General features: G+C 44.2%; 1 protein-coding gene across 1 annotated transcript in view; it reads right to left on the minus strand.

Annotated features, from left to right (window-relative positions):
• The window catches only part of SLC7A10 (solute carrier family 7 member 10), a 521,979-nt gene extending 504,975 nt beyond the window's left edge, over window positions 1–17,004 (minus strand). Inside the window, exon 1 of the mRNA XM_086945141.1 lies at window positions 16,712–17,004. Coding sequence (XP_086801267.1) covers window positions 16,712–16,883 — 172 coding nt within the window. The 5' untranslated portion in view covers window positions 16,884–17,004. The remainder of the gene's footprint in view (window positions 1–16,711) is intronic.
• Window positions 17,005–17,623: the final 619 nt, after the last annotated feature.

The raw sequence follows: 17,623 nt of genomic DNA on the forward strand, positions 1-17,623 counted from the left end.
AAAAAAAAAATTTGAACACACAGTACCTTAAATTCCCAAGAAGTAGACATTACTTTCCTTAAAGAAAGTTATTATAGTAGTGTTGAGATCCTTCCCAGAAGAGTAGAGCCCTCCTCCGTCGCCAAGAGTAAGAATCCAGCAAACGCAGTCTGAAGTAGTAAGTGTAGGTTTATTCCAGGAAAAGGACCCCATCCACAGACAGGCTGTTGCACCGGTCCAAGCCAGGCTCTAACTGATGTCAGATCAGACTGACATCATAACATTCTCTAGCACCTGGCAACAAGTACAGAACCTTAGGATGCCACACCTGTGTTACACCCAGGTTGTTTTTGTGCAGGAGGGGACAGATTTCTGCACAAAAACAATACTCTGAGGCTTTTTTGCCTTTCTAAGTGTGTTGCAGAAGGCAGAACACTCAGAGGAAAAAACAAATAGAGCAATTTCTCCTTGTTACACATCCTCTGGGAAGGCATACCATGTTGATGCATTACCTGGCTTACTAGTGTTGGCAAATCTGAGAAGGTGCCAAAATACATGGGTGGATGCGTGGGAACACCCATTCTCTACTCATGTGAAGCCTTCCCAGCGCAGAGTAATGCAAGGCAGCTGCTTGCGCTGCATTGCGCTATTTTAGATTTACTCTGCCACGCAAGGTGGCTCTGGGTGGCATAGTAAATCTCACTTAACACAAGTCCATGATAAACCTAGCCCCTATGCCAATGCACATTTAAAGCAACACAAGCTAGTTACCAGACTGGAATTCAAATCTATATTCTAGTCTTTCTCTGGGACATTAGCACATGCTGATTCATTAGGACCTGGTTATGATGCCAAACTAAACACAAAAGGTGCTTGTGACTCTGAGCCCTTTGGAGGATTAAGAGCTGAGTGCATACTGTATACGCTCGGGTTTTACACTTGCATTTACCACAAGCTTTTAGCCGAAAAAGCAAGTGCAGTATTTCATAAACATGGAAATAAAACGAAAAAAACGATTGTGATAACAGCTGTTGCATGTTATTCCCCATTTTCCCACATGTACATTGTAGCTGTAATAACAATTCCGATACTTATAATCAGCGGTTGGGGCATCTATAGGCTTTAAATGAAACTCAGTTTCTTTTCCAAAGATAAATTTAAAAAACGCATCTGGGATTTCAGGTACTCCCGATTTCACATCCCTTCCCAACACCCATTCTGAATCAAAGGGATCTCCCTCCATGGTCCTAGTTTTGTATTTAGTAAACAACCCAAGTATTCAGGTTGATTCCTCACAACAATCAGACCCTCGTTGAGTATGCAACGCATTTGGTAGTACAGGGTTCCTCGTCTGAATTCTGGGAAGGAATCATTGTGTACAGAGGGAGTGGACCTAAATTCAGATCTCATTACAACCATTGTTCTCATGGTTGTGAAAAAGTGCTATCTTTCTCTTCATGCGCTAAACTCTCACTATGATTTGAAAATGAAACATGGGTTTATATATTCTTCACTTGGTAAATGAAGCGGCATGCAGACCAAAGGGATGGCTGGCCGGTCTCCCTCAGTACATCAACCACAATCAGCAAACAATTTCCTTGTTCCGAGATTCATTTGTAACAAGGCCTTGAGAAAGTGAAACATGTGTCAGCTGATCTATTTATTTTCTCTAAGCTTGGCTGATCATACCATACTAGATAAGAAACAAACAGTTTTTCCAAACATTATATGGCATCAAAAGATCAATTATTTATCAAGCAGGGCTGTAAGAAACTAGAACGCTTATGGAGGAGAGAGTATAGCCCCGAGGCTAAATCCGCCCTTCGACTTGCTCAAAAAAACTATTATGGAGCCATTAGGGACGCAAAAGGTCTCTATTATGCCGGGCGCATTAACAAGGCCAACAACAACAGCAAAGAGATCTTTGCGATCGTCTAAAGCTTTGTGTCCCCTGTGGCGGAAGCCATGCCCCTCCCGTCCTCTGCACAATGGTGTGAGGAGTTGTCTACTTTTTTTATAACTAAAATAGCGAAGATCCAGCAAGGCCTTTTAGAGGCACTTCCCGCTGATCGCTCTGTAGCTGGCCCCTGCTTACCCTCTCTCGCACTCCCTGGGCACCAACTTACCACCTTCGCACAGGTTATGGAAGATGATGTTCTCCATCTTCTCCAGTCCCTTAAATCGGGCTCCCCTGCCGACCCATGCCCTGCCGAGTGCTCTCGGAGGTGGCGGAGACTGTTTGCAGCGAGATTACGCAATTGGTGAATCTTTCCCTGGCCGCTGGCGTGGTTCCCCAGGTTTGGAAACACGCTAAACTCCTTCCACTCCTGAAAAAACCAGGACTAGATGTGTCGTCCCGGGAAACTATCGACCCATCTCCCTCCTGCCTGCTCTCACAAAAATCTGTGAGAAGGCTGCTCTTCTACAAGTGGAGAGCTTTGTTGAAACATCTAATGCCCTCCACCCGGCCCAATCGGGCTTCAGGGCTGCTTATAGCACCGAGACGGCCCTGGTGGAGATGTCTGAAGCCATCCGGGAGTGTCTTGATGGAGGTGGCAGAGCGGTCCTAATTTTATTGGACCTCTCTGCCGCTTTCGATACTGTCCCCTATGATCTCCTTCTTGGCCGGCTGTCGGACATTGGTATTGGGGGAGTGGTGCTTGATTGGCTTTCTTCTTTTCTATCAGATAGGACCCAGCAGGTTTGGATGCCTCCGTATGCTTCGGAGCAAAGACCTTTGCTTACAGGGGTCCCGCAGGGGTCCACACTTAGCCCCCTTCTGTTCAATGTATACATTACACCTTTGGTATACTTAGCTGAACAGTTCGGGGCTAAAATTTTAGGGTATGCTGATGACACCCAACTGTTGTTTACCTGGCCAGATGACAACCTGGACACATCTACAGTTCATCTGTGTCTGTCCTCAGTATTTCGCTGGTTAACACAGGCCCAGCTGAAGTGCAATGAGGACAAGTCCGAGGTGCTCTTTTACGGCTCCTTTCCCCCCTCATTCAAGAGCACACTCTGGCCCCCAAACATTCCTGGCCCAACAGAGATGGGGAGACCTGCAAAAAATCTGGGCATTTGGTTTACGGAGGATCTCAGATTTGAGTATCACATCAAAAAACTCACCGGCACTTGTTTTGCCACTCTGAAAATGCTCCGCAAATTTTTCCCCCTGCTCCCCAGGGAGGCCAGAGAGTCGGTTGCCAGAGCTCTCATACTGGCTCGCCTTGATTATGCGAATGCACTGTTTAGTGGCATTCCGGCATACCTGGTCAATCGCCTCCAAATTGTTCAGAATGCGGTTGTACGCTTATTATTTAACATCCCCAGGTGGAAGAGCGTTCGCACGGAGCTGCGCTCGCTTCACTGGCTTCCAGTAACACAACGCATTCGGTTTAAAGCCTTGGTGCTGGCGTTTCGCGCAATTCATGACCAAGGCCCCTCATATCTGAAGAGAAGATTCACTAAGTACATCCCGGCACGCACCCTGAGATCTGCCTCGTTGTTCAAACTGTCTCTTCCCCGCTTCAAACGCGCCAGACTGGGTGGTATGTCGCTGTCGGTGGTGGTGGCTCGGGCCTGGAATGCCCTCCCTTTCCATCTTCGCTCCATGCCGACAGTCACTGCTTTTAAAAAACATCTGAAAACCCACCTATTCACGAGTGCAGGTTAGGAGGATTCTCTTCTGTCTTGTTTTCTGCCGCTTTGATCCCTTCCCCGCGCCAGGATACTCACAAGTAACAGAGCGCGCTACAAAACGGTTTATAACATAACATATAACATAACATTTATACCTAAGGAGCTTCAAATTTGCTGTGTTTTAATTATGAGGATGGCCACTGAGTGGGGAGATCTATTGGGGAAGTTTCCTATAGCCAAGTGCAGAGTCACATTCTGCCTCTCACATGACAAACCCAGTTTTTAGGTTGAGCCTGAGCCAGCATGCATGTGCTGCTCTGGCGATGTGCTGTAGTGGAGTAGGGAATAGAAGCCACTTCCACTCTCCGCCCATATTTGCTGTTGGCTTGTGTCATTGTCTGTCCTAAATACTGGCTTCTGATTAGTAAATGGGCTTGCTAGTCCCTTCTTAGTACTATCCCCTCTTCATTTGTCACCTCCCATGGCTACTGGCCCCTTTACTTTGGTGGTTACACAGTACATGTTATTTCGCTGTGAGCACTATTTTCTTTATCCAGTTTCTCTTACTGCAAGCACAATGTGCTTTGGTGCCTTCTTTACAACTCCACCTTCCCTCCCATTGTCTGTGCCTCCTTTACCCACGCCCCCTTTTCTCGTGCATTCTTTACCCATGGGCCTGATCCTCATCCTTCCATCATCACGATGCCTACCATTTGCAATAGTCTTGCATTTCCTCGAGTTTGAGTTATTGGCATTGTAAATGACAATGCCTTTTAGATATATTTTGTTTTTTTAAACATAAATAAAACACATTGTTGTTTACAATGCCAATAGCTTAAACTTGCGTAAATGCGACACCTATTGCATTGCAAATGCTTGTTAGTGTAGGCCTTCATGAACTGCTCTCAGCCAATAACATTTGGACAGAAACCTGTGCTTTTGTGTTGCTGTTCCTTTCAACTAAGCATGTACTTGCTCCACCCTGAGGTTGCAGTGTAACATGTTGACGGAAGAGATTTGTAAGCAGACGGGAATGTGGGTGCCAGCGCAATGCTCACACCCCAAAAATAGCGGTAACCTCGGCGGGTATGGCAGAGATGTTGTGCAAGTGGCTGATGACTGTCCTGCGGGGCTGGGAGAAAGAGCCCGGGGCCTGTGCGTCAATCCTAAGTAGGACAACAAAACATTCAACTATGTTGAGGGCATGTCATAACAGCGCAGCTAAAAAAGGCGATGTGCATCCGTACATCACTCAGTTTGTCATGAAGGCGAGAGTGACTGAAAACAATGTCTGAAAACCCATCACCCAGATTTGTTTACTTTCTAAAAAAGCTATTAACATACATTTTGTGAGCTTGTTGCTTGGTTATTTTTTGGAAGTCTTTGTTTTTCAGCCAATGGATTTAAACAATTTGTCTTCATCAACTGGTTATAGCATTTCTACCAGATAAGTTGTTCTTGGTATCAACTACACAAGAATGCCTAATCAACATGGTGAATACCTTGAGGTTTAAGGAGGTATTCATGGTCTAGTGATGAGTGGAGAAACAGAAAATGACATAGACATACTTTACGTTTATTGTCCTGTTCCGTTAGGCCAAAGGACAGGACATAGTTATGTGTTGGAGGTGTGATTTGAGGCATTTGAGGAAGGAGACTGTAAGCTAATCAGCCATTTTGTTTTGCCACAATCAGAGTTGGTGTTGGGTTTTTTTTGCGCAGTCTTTATATTTTGGATGCCGGTGATTGCTTGCCGGTTATCGGGGAACAATTTTTAATTTTGTGTACCAAGCAGGTCGAAGGACCAATATTTAGAAGTGGCACAGGGGCCTTGTGTGTGGAAAGCAATTAGTGGTTGAGGGAACATTGGTGGTGGGAAGAAGGGGCGTTCAGTGAATTGGAATTGAATACCCTATTCATAACAGTTGCATTAAAATAAACTGATCTACACCATGTGGTTGATGATCGAGGTAGTCTTGTTTCAGCTGCACTGGCATTCCATAGTTAGAATAGGGGGAGGGTGTCAAATCGATTCTGTTGTAGTCCATTGTCTGCTAGGGGTTCAGACCCTGGGGTGGGGTTAGATCACATAGCAGTGTTTTGCTTTGGTTTCAAAGAGGACGCTATTGGGGGCAAAGAGGAAGTGATGTAAGATGTGGCTAAATATGCAATTGGTCTTTGACAGGATATGACAGAGTATGCTAATGACGGTGGCCGTGGAGGTCACAATTGTATGGATGGTGATCAGATCATTATAGTAGTCGAGTGCTATGAGGTACAGAACATTGCTCACTGAAAATAACTTTCCAAACTCCAGAGAATATTTATAGGCTCTGTAATGCTTTGCTTTTTGCTAAATGACCTAGGGCGAAACTGGGGTTCTAAATTATGAAGTAGAATACGTTCTGTTTCTTTCAGGGAAAACAACGTGTCCTTTGGGTACAGCTACCGACATTATTAATGTCAAAGCATAGATGCAACGGAATTCATTTTGATATATGTTAAATCGAGCTGTGTGGTTGAGTCAGTTTTAGTTAACGGTGAGTTTGGGACTTTCCTACAGAGATGTAATGTATGCTTATGTGTACACACAAGATAATTTTGAGGTTTAGCCTGGGCCCTTTCCTGACAAAGCCGACCTAATCTACGGGTACACCTAGTCCTTTCCCGTGTCATTGGAATTCATAGCTCGTTCTTTCAAAAGTGTTAAAGAGTTGAGTGTATCATAATTTGAAATCTAATTTGTGGGCTGACACACCTTTTATGCTAAATGCATTTTTGAAACTTTTGGAGATGTGAAGCCAGTATAACAGAAAGTGCTCTACCCCAAATTTGACCTTGCATTTCACACCTTCATTTGCATTGTTCCAATTGTGATCTTGTGCCGCTATTACCTGAACAGGAAAGTACAAACATAGTTTCCATGGTGATTGGAGCATTCAGTTTGTGTACATGTAGTTCACGTAGTGAGTTGTACGTGTTGCTGGTAGAATTGCAGTTCACATTGTCAAAGGTATGTACAAATGGTCCGATTGTAATTCCCCAGGTGAGTAGTACATGCACAGAGTGGTATGCCGTTTTGTTCAATTTCAGTAAATTACGTTTGGAGAGTCGTACATGCAGTTAGTGGGAAATGTTGGGTTCTAGTGGAAACAAGTGTACATCTGATGCTCTACGCCTACCATTCTTCATGCCGTGAATTCCCGACCTGTAGATTAGTCCCATGAGACTAGATTGTTTATCCTGCTTGCAGTGGAGCGTGCTTTGCTTTTGGAGGGCATGGTAGTTTGGTGTCATGGGCATGTTTTCCTTTATCGGGTTCCTGGAATTTTTGGCTGTTAGGGCGGCGAGCTATGCTGATGTCTCTCAATCTTATTTTTCATTTGCATTTTCTGGTGATTCTGATATTGTCTGGTGAGTGGTGATGAGTAAGGGGTGTGTTTGGTATTTTGTGCTGTCTTTGTGGATTACTGGAAGGGTGGAACACGTTTCATCTTGCCCTAAGTGTTTCTACCATGCAGTGCAGTTTATGTCTTTATTCGTGATGCAATCACATGGAATGTGCTGTCAGTGATTGGCACAGAGCTGCCCTTGGGACATTTGGCAATAGATGTATACACAGGAAAACATGTGTTGCATGTATCCTGAGAGATGATTCATTTAGTGGTTTTTCCATGGATCCTATAGTTATTTTTCTTTCAGTCCCATAGCCCTTTGCTTCAAGGTCTGTGTTAGGGGTTAGTTCAAGGTGGCAGATTTTTGCGGCCATATAGCAACGTTCTCTTTGCTATTAGAGCAGGTCTCTAAAACTTGCAGGAATCTAAAGATATCAAAGAGGAGAGGATAAAGACGCTGACCAACTTGAAGAGAAGGGTTCAAAGCAAAGGAAACACCAGCAAGGAAACACCAGCAGTAGAGACATACACCACCAGCTCTGACTATGCTATGTATTGTGTGTTTGAGGTGTAGAGGGTTGACCAGACCTTCCAGGGTGAGTAGAAATAACCTCATTCATATTCTGCCACTTTGAGAGTGATTGCCAAGCCTCTTTCAGAAGATAGTATGTACCATTCTCCCTACTCTCCCTCTCCTGTCCCAAAGTCTATACTCATTGTTTAGGAAACGAAAAGCAGTGACAGCTTTTTTGATGACTATTTCGACAGCAACCACTTTAGCACAAAGCTGAGTACAATTTGGCATCCAAATACCATATACCAGTAAACTGGATGAACTGAACACAGATAGTGACTGCACCTTGATTATTGGTTGTTTTCCATAAAACAAAAAGGTGGTGATGACAATGCAAATTTCATTCATGAGACTATCTACTCGTGGATGAGGATTATGGCGACAAATAGGGAGACACTACTTCCTGACAGTGCAAAAAGTGTAATCTCTTGGAAAATCTGCCTCTTCTGCGGTCACTTAAACGTGTGATACAAAATGGTAATATCCATGCAGGCAACACATTACTAATGTTATTCTGTGTGGATTATATTGATACTCCTTTAGCATCTAAAGTGGGTTTATCCAGGATACCAGTTTTCCAGGATCGTATTTGCCGACAATAGATATTTTTGTAATCCGTTTACCAGTGCCTTTCCAGTTTCTTAAAAAGAAGAAATAGAGTCCCCGCCATATTTAGTGAGGGCAAAGATAAAATTGTCCCGTTTAAAAAAGTGTGTGACCAACAGTATCAGATACGGTTTTAGGTCGAGCCTGAGCCAGCGCGCATGCGCTGCTCTGGCAATCTGCTGTAGTGGAGTTGGGAATAGAAGACCCGCCCACTCTCTGCCCAAATTTGACTTTGGTTTGTGTAATTGTCTGGTCTAAACACTGGCTTCTGGTTCGTAAATAGGCTTGTTAGTCCCACCATACTACTGCCTCCTCTTCATTTGTCACCTCTCATGGCGACTGGCCCCTTTACTTCGGTTGTTACACGGTATGTGTTATTTAGACTGTGAGCACTATTTTCTTTACCAGTTTCTTTTACTGCAGGCACGACATGCTTTGGTGTCTTCTTCACAACCCCACTCTCCCTCCCGTTTTCCATGCCATCTTTACCCCCCGCCCTCCCTCCTGTTGTCATGCCTTCTACCCCCCACCCTCCCTCCCTCCCTCCCTCCCGTTATAGTGATGCCTACCATTTGCAATGGGTCTCACATTTAAGCGTGTTTGAGCTATTGGTATTGTAAATGACATTGCCTTTTAGTTAGGTTTTGGTTTTTAAAACATAAATAAAATGCATTGTCATTTACAATGCATTTAGCTTAAATTCGCGTAAATGCAAGACCTATTGCATTGCAAATGCTTCGTAATGTCTGAATCCATTTGTGTGGCTGGTAATGTCTGACTCCATTCATGTGGCCAAGTCTCCAGGAGCAGATGACTTTATGGGATTCCTGCTATGTGTGTTATAAATTGGCTACAATTACAATCATTGTTGCCTAAGGGATTGCAACAATGTAGGCACTGGTTGAAATGGAAAAATAAAAAATGCAGGTTCTCATTATCTCGGAGAACCTGTTTGCTACTGAGAAGAGCAGGTAGTCTCCCCTTAAAGGTATCTCATCAGTGCTGAGAAACAAGCATTAGCAATACCAAACAGGTCTGTCTTTAAAGGAATGTTTTATGGTAATGTGAAGCATTACCAGTAAATAGCACAGGAAAAGATATGCGTGGAAGCAAAGAACCGTAGAATAATATTGGTGTAGATTAAAAGATCAGGTGACAGTTGACCTGGCAAGTCAGACCTAAAAATTCATGTAGGTTAATGACTGCCATTCTCCAATCTGTGCTGCTGCCAAAGAAAAATAACATAAATTATCTAGTTATCCAAGACACTTTAATAGCACTATAATGCCATGTATGTGCCCCTGAAAGGGCAACCTCAGGCTGCTGGATAAATAAACAAAATGATCACAGCTGCATGGAGGACACACTTTTTTGTGGAAGGACACAACTTCTGCCCAATCAAAACATGTATTCTTGGCTCCCACATAGTGATGCTCATACAATTGCCTGGCCACAGCTGCGCTGTCAAGCCAGGCCGTAAAAAGTGCAGGTACTCTGGGTGAATACCTACCCTTTAAAGCCACGAATATATAACTTGCTGGTCGTGGATACAAGGAGCCAGTCAGAATTCCACTGGTATTGCTGATGGCTTTTTTGAGAATGCCCACCACACAAAGAGTGGACACATTCTACTGTGGACCTCTTCCATATTTAATTCTATTTTAGAAAATGGACAAAGTGCTCAGTCCTTTGCCATTTGCCTGCATGATCACAAGTCTATGGCACATCTTCTTGCCTCTTGTAACAAATCTGTATTTGCCTTTCTGAGCTTGTGTGTAATCAGCACCTGCAATGTGAATTTTAAGATTCATAAAGACAATATTTACATTACTTATATTTATTCATGCAAGTATTTCAGGAGAGCAGACCTTGTCAACAAGTGGGACGCTTTGCTGTGAATGTCAATCACATAAAAACATAACTTACAGCATATGATCGACAAAAAAAGGGAGACAGGGGTAAAGGAGGCTCAAAGTGAGTTTAAGTAAACATGGAAAAACAGCACTTTACACAAAGGAAGCATCCAACACCAGCTCTTTACTCAGGGGAAGTATGGAATACCAGCACTTTACGCAAGGGAAGCAGTGCAGGTACACACTGAATGGCTCGAGGGGCGGTGCTCCACATCTTTGGTAGCAGCCAGAAACAAAGGTGATGTCAGAGGCTAGCTGAGTCACAAGGCTTTGAATATTGCTGCAAGCCTTTGATGCAGGGCATATCCAGATTTTTGTCCAGTTTCAGAGTACTGAGAAAATATCGCCTTCCTAGGCACAGCTGTATAAATAGTGCAGTCAAAAGAAGTAGGCCTTGGCGGAGAACTCCGCTCCGTTCGTGGAGTTTGCATCGTTTTTCAGGCTCTGCAGAGCTGGCGGAGTTCCGAAAAAATCTGCCCCGCGTAGCATAGTGGAGTTTAGTCCTCGCTTGCGCTTGCTAACAATAAGTTGGCGAGTTCCAGTGAGGAAAATCCAATGCTAGACCGCTTCTCCTCGATATTTCTCAACGTGGGCGGTCGCGGATGTTCACTACTGCTCACATTGAGAAACCTTCCATTTGCGTTGAGGAAGCTGCTGCTTGAGTAGAACTTCTACTCAAGTGGCAGAAAGAAGCAGCGCCCTCTTGAACTGTGTGTGATGCCGTTCACGCTGATTTACACAGCCCAGAACAAACACCCAGCGCTAAAAATTTGCACGAATAGCGTGAGTTAACGCACTGCGCTGCTCGCGTAACTCCGCATAGCTTGGCACAGTTGTTTTGTCAGTGAACTCCGCCCAGGCCTAATAAGAAGAAGCTATGCACAGAATTAAATACTGGCTCAAGGAACTTCTTGGAGTTCAAAAGGAGGGACTATACCAAATCTGCTGCAACTCTTGTCAACTTCTTCCAGAGTTAGGAGAAAACACTTCCTTTCCTGACCCGAATGACATGCTCATAGCCTAGGACTGTCTTAGTTATTACTGATTTGTGAAGCTAAATGTAGTGGCAGCTAATGGTTTCTGTTAACTGCTCATCCAAGCTTTACAAATGTACCACATCAACAAAGAGTCTATTCCATGGCCGCCCACTCCCACTTTGTAAAACGGCGTTCCTAGGGCAGGGGTAGAGTGTCAATTCCAGCCTTACTCAGCGCCCATGTGTTCTTTTTACTATTCTATGGCTCAACTGTTTTCTGACATATCCAAAACTGAACTAATAAAAACAATAATAAAAATGAAGCATTTTGGATCTTGATGTAGGCCATTTATAGACTTAAAAAGGCTCATTGCCATCTCATTCTTATTTTCTCTAGACAAACCCTCCAACTGTTTGAGACTCTCTTTGTTGGACAGTTATTCTACAATCCCTCTGTTGTTTGAGCATCTTTCAACTTTCACAATTCTCCAATAGATTATTTTCACCTTTGATACCCATAAAAGCCATAGCATAATGTTGTACCATAGTGTGAATTTAAGATCTTTTAACACATAAACATGGCCTATTTTTGGGCCTCAAACTCTTCACTCTAACTCTGGTGTTTTTATGTCAGAATCAAAGTTCTAAAAACCTGATTTCTGATTCCCAGGATCGGAATTCGGAAACTCTGAGTGTAGGCGAGATCACACAGAATATGTTCTTGTTATGATGAATTCTATTGCATTATATTGTCATTACAACTATCTAGCCCATATGATGCGGGATTGAAGTGCATTATGACGCGTAGTACACTATTCTGGAAAGCCAATGGTATTGATTAATCCAGTGCTTATTGGTTATTGTTTTTTTTGGCATAAGTCATGTGCCCTCAAGGAGACTATTCCATGCATTTACTGCACCCAGGGCCACCCCCCTGGCCTAGCTTCCTCAGAGTTTAAAGTAATAACATACTCAGGTAGCGATCTTAAACATCTTTGCCCTGCAATTACATGCCCTCCTGAGGAGCTAGATAGCTCCCCAAACGCCCTACCCACCACCTGCCCGAATTGTGATTGACTTTTACTCACTCAGCCCAAATCAGCGGTCCTCCAAGGACACTCTCCCTTTGCCACCCATGAAACTATTGCTGCGGCACTTGTGAATGCTCGCTCATTGTTCAAACATAAGTACGAGATACAAAACTTTATTTCAGAACATGACCTTGATGTTCTTTTTATAATCGAAGCTTGGACAGATTCATCATCAGGACCTGATCTCACGGCCGCCACTCCTCAGGGTTATGCAGCTGTCCCACAAGACAGACCCATTAAGAAAGGTGGCGGGCTAGCGATAATCTATCGCAGTAAATTTTCAATTAAAATTGACAATATATCTCTTCAGACTTGTGAAGCAATGAGCTTCTCTATTTTGCTTTTTCCCCCTCCCAAACGCCGACCGCACATGCGTTTATGGGCAGGCCACTTTCTCCATGTAGGCATCCAGCCTACATGGAGAAAATGGAGAGAGCGCATGACTGGTTTGGTCGGCCCCAGAGGGCCGACCAAACAGTCTGGGCCCACAGCATTCGGTTAGCCATTCCTCCCCCGTGCTCGAGCAGACCCGCCCCCAACTAAACCCTTCTACTTTCTCGCAATGCAAGAAGCATAAACATAAAATGGTATTTATAATATAATTTTATATTTCTGCTTCTCCCACTGCGAAAAGCAGTGGGACAACGCTCCTCCGCCCACAAGGAGGATCCACCCCTGCTAGTTCTGAAATATCTTTGAGGGCCTGGAAGAATCAAATAGATCAATCAGACCTCCAGTCTAATCTATAAAGGTTGCATACTGCCCTGGCACTATGGAGTGCGGGAGGGAGAGGAAGTAGAAGCGATACTCCACCAATACCTCACTCCCATGACGGATAACATTATTGTAGCATAATGCACTGCACAAACCAGTTATATATTTTTTATAAATGATCATACGGAGTTAACCCCTTCTGTGCGGGGCTGTTTCCCCCGCTGTGCTGGGGGCGGGGGGACATGTACTGCGCCCCCATGCTCATGACGAGGTCAGCTCGTCATGAGCTACGGCGCTCCGGTGCTCATGACGAGCTGAGCTCGTCATGGCCACACCCGTTCCAATGGAACGTTCAGCACAGCAGGGGAATCAGCCCAGCGTGAGAGAGTTCCACGGAACGGGCGAGGTCATGACGAGCTCAGCTCGTCATGGGCACTGGAGCGCCGTAGCTCATGACAAGCTGACAAAGTCGCCATGAGCACTCAAAGGGTGAATTGGAATACTGGCGCCCGTTCGAAGAACAAAAGATGCACACCTTTTATTCCAAAGGTCACAGACCAAAAATAGAATCAGATTTTGAAGGGAAAAGATGTCCCTATCTGACATCAAATACCACTGATTGCAGCTAAACATACACCATCCTGTGTAATTCTGGAAACTCCAATTAGCATTACTTTACTTTACTCGCTGTACTTTTTACATTAAAACGTTTATTTGGGGTTTCAAGGGATGCTGTAGTCCTGCTGCATCTCTCAAACCTATCCAAGAATCCAAACACATACATACGAGCCCTTGAAGCAGGCAAGAAACCTGTACTAATCCAGGCTCATATGTTCTATGGTATTTATTTTCCATGTAAAATAAGACAATCTAATGAACTGTGTAGGAGGTATGTGATTTTCCAATCTACACAGGCACACTTCTAAGGCATAGACGTATTTACTGTTAAACATGTCAGTCGCTGACTTCCATTTTCTTGCTCACTGGTACAAATTTGTCGTTCTTAAAATATCCTAGAGCATTTAACACATAAAGTACTTTCAACAATAATTTGTGCGTTTCAAAATAACTTGTACAAGTGTAACACATCTTTCTGGTACCCCCCCCTTGTACACACACACTTTTTATAACATCCATTCAACTGCCAGTCGTCCAACATTATCATAAGTGCTGGAAAAGAGGGGTACCTCTCAGATCCTGCATCCTGCAGCAATTAATCAGACAGGAAATCTTATTGGCTGTTGGCTGCACACTGTAAGGCACCGGGGCATATACTGCGCCGCCAGCATGAGGCGCTGCAGACCTCCAGATTTTCTTTGCTGCTCTTGCCCATTGCACTTAAAGGGCAAACACCAACTCTCTCTTTGTCAGACAATGCTGGGAAAAGTTATATGTTGAGGGATCACAGCTGCAACCTAACACCCTGATGCCAAACGCAAAGAGACATCAATGCAAAAAAGTGTGTCCCTTCACAAGTTTCTAAGACACACAATGACATTTGGAAAACATATTCGTCACTCTAAAGTTGTGCTTGTAAAATGAGTAGGTCTTTGTGGATGTACCTGCCTATATGTTTAATTACCTGGATTGTACCTCTTGGTCTGCAGGTAGCCCAAGGATCAAAGCAAAGAGACGCATTAATCCATTGAGCTATTTTACGTAAAATACAGAACTGTAATCTTCACATTATTTGGTATGTTCTGAAGCAGGCAGTGCTTAATTTGAGCCGATGGTTTCCAGTGCTTTGCAAAGGCAAGTCATGGTCAACAGCGGCACTTGTGGCACTCTGCCACAAAGTGGCACTGTCTGGCTAATCTAGAGATGACCACAGCAACAGTTAATTATTAATTCAACACACATTAAAAATTACTTTTACCTACCGCCCAAGCCATTCTTATATCTTTGGGGTCTGAAGTAGTCTGACTAGTCACACCTGTCGGAGTGTGATGGTTAGTAGTTGTGTTGTTCTATCATCAGCAGTATAGCTGGGGCAATGTGTGGTGCAAGTTGCAGTGGCCATATGAAAAGAGCCCTGGCACTTTTTTTTAAACAAATTAAGCACTGGAAGCAGGTATACTACCCCTCTCCGTTATTCTGTGGTGCTTCAAAACTATGATAGGATAAGTCTCGCTCTAGCCAATGGATTTGCCACCAGTTAGTTTACCACTATTATCCCCTGAAACTTGCAGGATGCCCACAGATCTATGACGTGGAGAAGGACGAGGAGGTGTTACACAAGTAAGAGGTAGATCAGGAGCCTGTCCAGGAGGATGAGCAGGAAGACCTGGCCCACAAGGAGGGTAAGGAGGATGGGGATAGCCAGGCCTAGGGGAACCAGAAATTGAAGGATCGGATGCACTAGAAGGCGGACGAGGATCAGGACGGAGATGAGGCCAGATATCAGAGGAGGTTCATGAGTGTCAGGTTAAACCCAAGACCAGGGCTCAGAGAAGGATCAGGCCTAGCACGCGGAGGAAAGCTAAGAGGATCAGAAGTGAGAGGAAGAGGAGAAGTACAGGAGTAAGCGAAGGACCATGAGCATGAAGTCCAGTAGGAGGTGGATGGTGAGGAGGGGAAAACCAGGAGGGAGAGGAGACCAGAAGGATGATGGTGAAGCAGGGAAGAAGGGCCAGGAGCAGGATCTGAACAAAGGAGAAAGAGCAAGACTGGGAGGAGCTGGGAGCCAATGTGATTCTAGACTTGTAAGTAAAAGTGTCAATCGCAGAAATATCCAGCTACCAAAAAAAATCGCAGCCTAAAAATCAACTACCTAAATATTGTGAAGATAAGTATTTAGAGGTAAGTGTGCCATTTACTATTTTTAACTCCACCTCTATGTACCCTGCAGTTATATATATATATACTGAAATAACATATTGGTTGAGCGTCAATTCGCGCCACATGACAATGGCCTGCAGGTCTTTGCCCCTAAGGACTTAGCCACCTTTAGCGGCACCCAATGTGTGAGATCCCAGAATAAACGTTTTGCATTTCCAGCATTGCACATTATGGAATAACTGGAACATGAAAGCACATGATGCCTGCCAGACACTGTGGGTGAAAGAGCCGCAGCAAACATGCAGGTCTCACAAGTTCCCATAAGCAAGCGCTTAATTTGACATTCGTAGCACACAATTGTGCCCCTAATCGGCTGTTAGAATTATGCTCAGCAGAGAGAACAAGAACTCTAGCAATAAATCGTTATGTAATATTAGGTGATATATAACTCTGACATTATGATCATTTTACAACCATTTGCTTTCTAGAAGAAGGGCACCTCAAACCGGTGGTGCTGCACATAAAAGACTATGGTATGTTTATGGGGGGGTGGGGGGGGCGAAGGGGTTAATGGCTGAGATTGGTATACAGTACCTAACTCGATTTACAGTACTAATAATCGACTGCACACAGTTTTCAGATAGTGGCACAGAAAAATAGAGTATTTTGCCCAGAATCAAACAGCTTCGGATAAATCGCGAAGCTGGGATTATTAATCACGCTTTCAGGCTCCGAGCTCAGCAATATGAGCTCTAGACCACCTTCCCTCCAAGTCTTTTCCCAGTGAGAAGTTAAAAAGTTACCCTGAATGTTTTAGTTGCGTTGGCCCAAAAGTGACAGCCTTTCAAAAGTACTTAATTAATGTATTTAACGCTGCCAGTTCGATTATTTTAAAGTTTACAAAAACTCTCAAGTCGTGAAACTTTTATTAGACTAGCAAAACATGCTAAAATGGTGAGTGAACTTCCGAACTAAGGCAGACCTTTTCCAAAGTTTGCACTGCTGCAAGCCGTCGTGTTTTCACACCCCCAGCACCTTACCTATAATGATGGCACACGCGCTGACGAGTCCTATCTCCTTCTTCAGAGTCACCTTTTCTGAGCTGCTGTCGCGGGCGGCGTTGGCTGTCGCCGACAGCGGGCTGGGGGCTGGCGGCTCCGGGTGGTGCGTGCTGTTCGCACTCAGCTTTTTAAGCCGATTTTCTCCAGCCATTTCTCCGCTCCACTGGACGTCCCCGCTGTGTCCCTCTGCCAGCCTGCCAATGCATAAGGCAAGGAGTGAACTTGGCAATGAGCGAGGCCTCCCAGGCAGCGCTGTCCGCACGGCAGATAAGTCCCCGTTGTTGCCGGAAGCCACGCCCCCCGCCATCAATCCCTCTCAGCCCCATTCATAAGGACTCTGTTTGGGTATGGCCTCTGGATGCATTCACTGATCGGGCACGCCTCTTGATTTGCATATTCACACCTCTTTTACTGCATACCCACGCCAGTTTGTGCAGCCAGCTTCTATTTGTTAATTCCCTACCAGTTTAATGCTGAAAAAAAACACACCAAAAACTTTTTCACTAGGAGATTCGCAGGCGACCCGTTTGGTTATTGCAGCTGCTTTGGAACCAACAAATTGACACTTTTGACTGTAGTAGATTAACATATGCACATTTGTGTACCTTTACATTATTCAAGGTACCATTAATTCATTTCCAATGGTACACTTCAGTTGGAAATAACAGCGTGTGTGCTCTTCATTTTAAATAAGAAAGTTTTCTATGATAAACCTGATTAAAAAATTTCTGACCTATTTATTATTTTTATTTAATCACTTTTGTACATGGCTCTGTTTGCAGTAAAGTACCTGAATGCTTTTCTCACGCAGAAGTCCTACAGAAAATCAGTTGAAAATATTCTGTCTGCCACACTGTCTTGCCGTTTACAGCAATCATAAAGCAAATGGGC

The sequence above is a fragment of the Lissotriton vulgaris genome, chromosome 12, assembly GCF_964263255.1.
Source record: "Lissotriton vulgaris chromosome 12, aLisVul1.2, whole genome shotgun sequence".
In the NCBI taxonomy this organism is placed as follows: Eukaryota; Metazoa; Chordata; class Amphibia; order Caudata; family Salamandridae; genus Lissotriton; species Lissotriton vulgaris.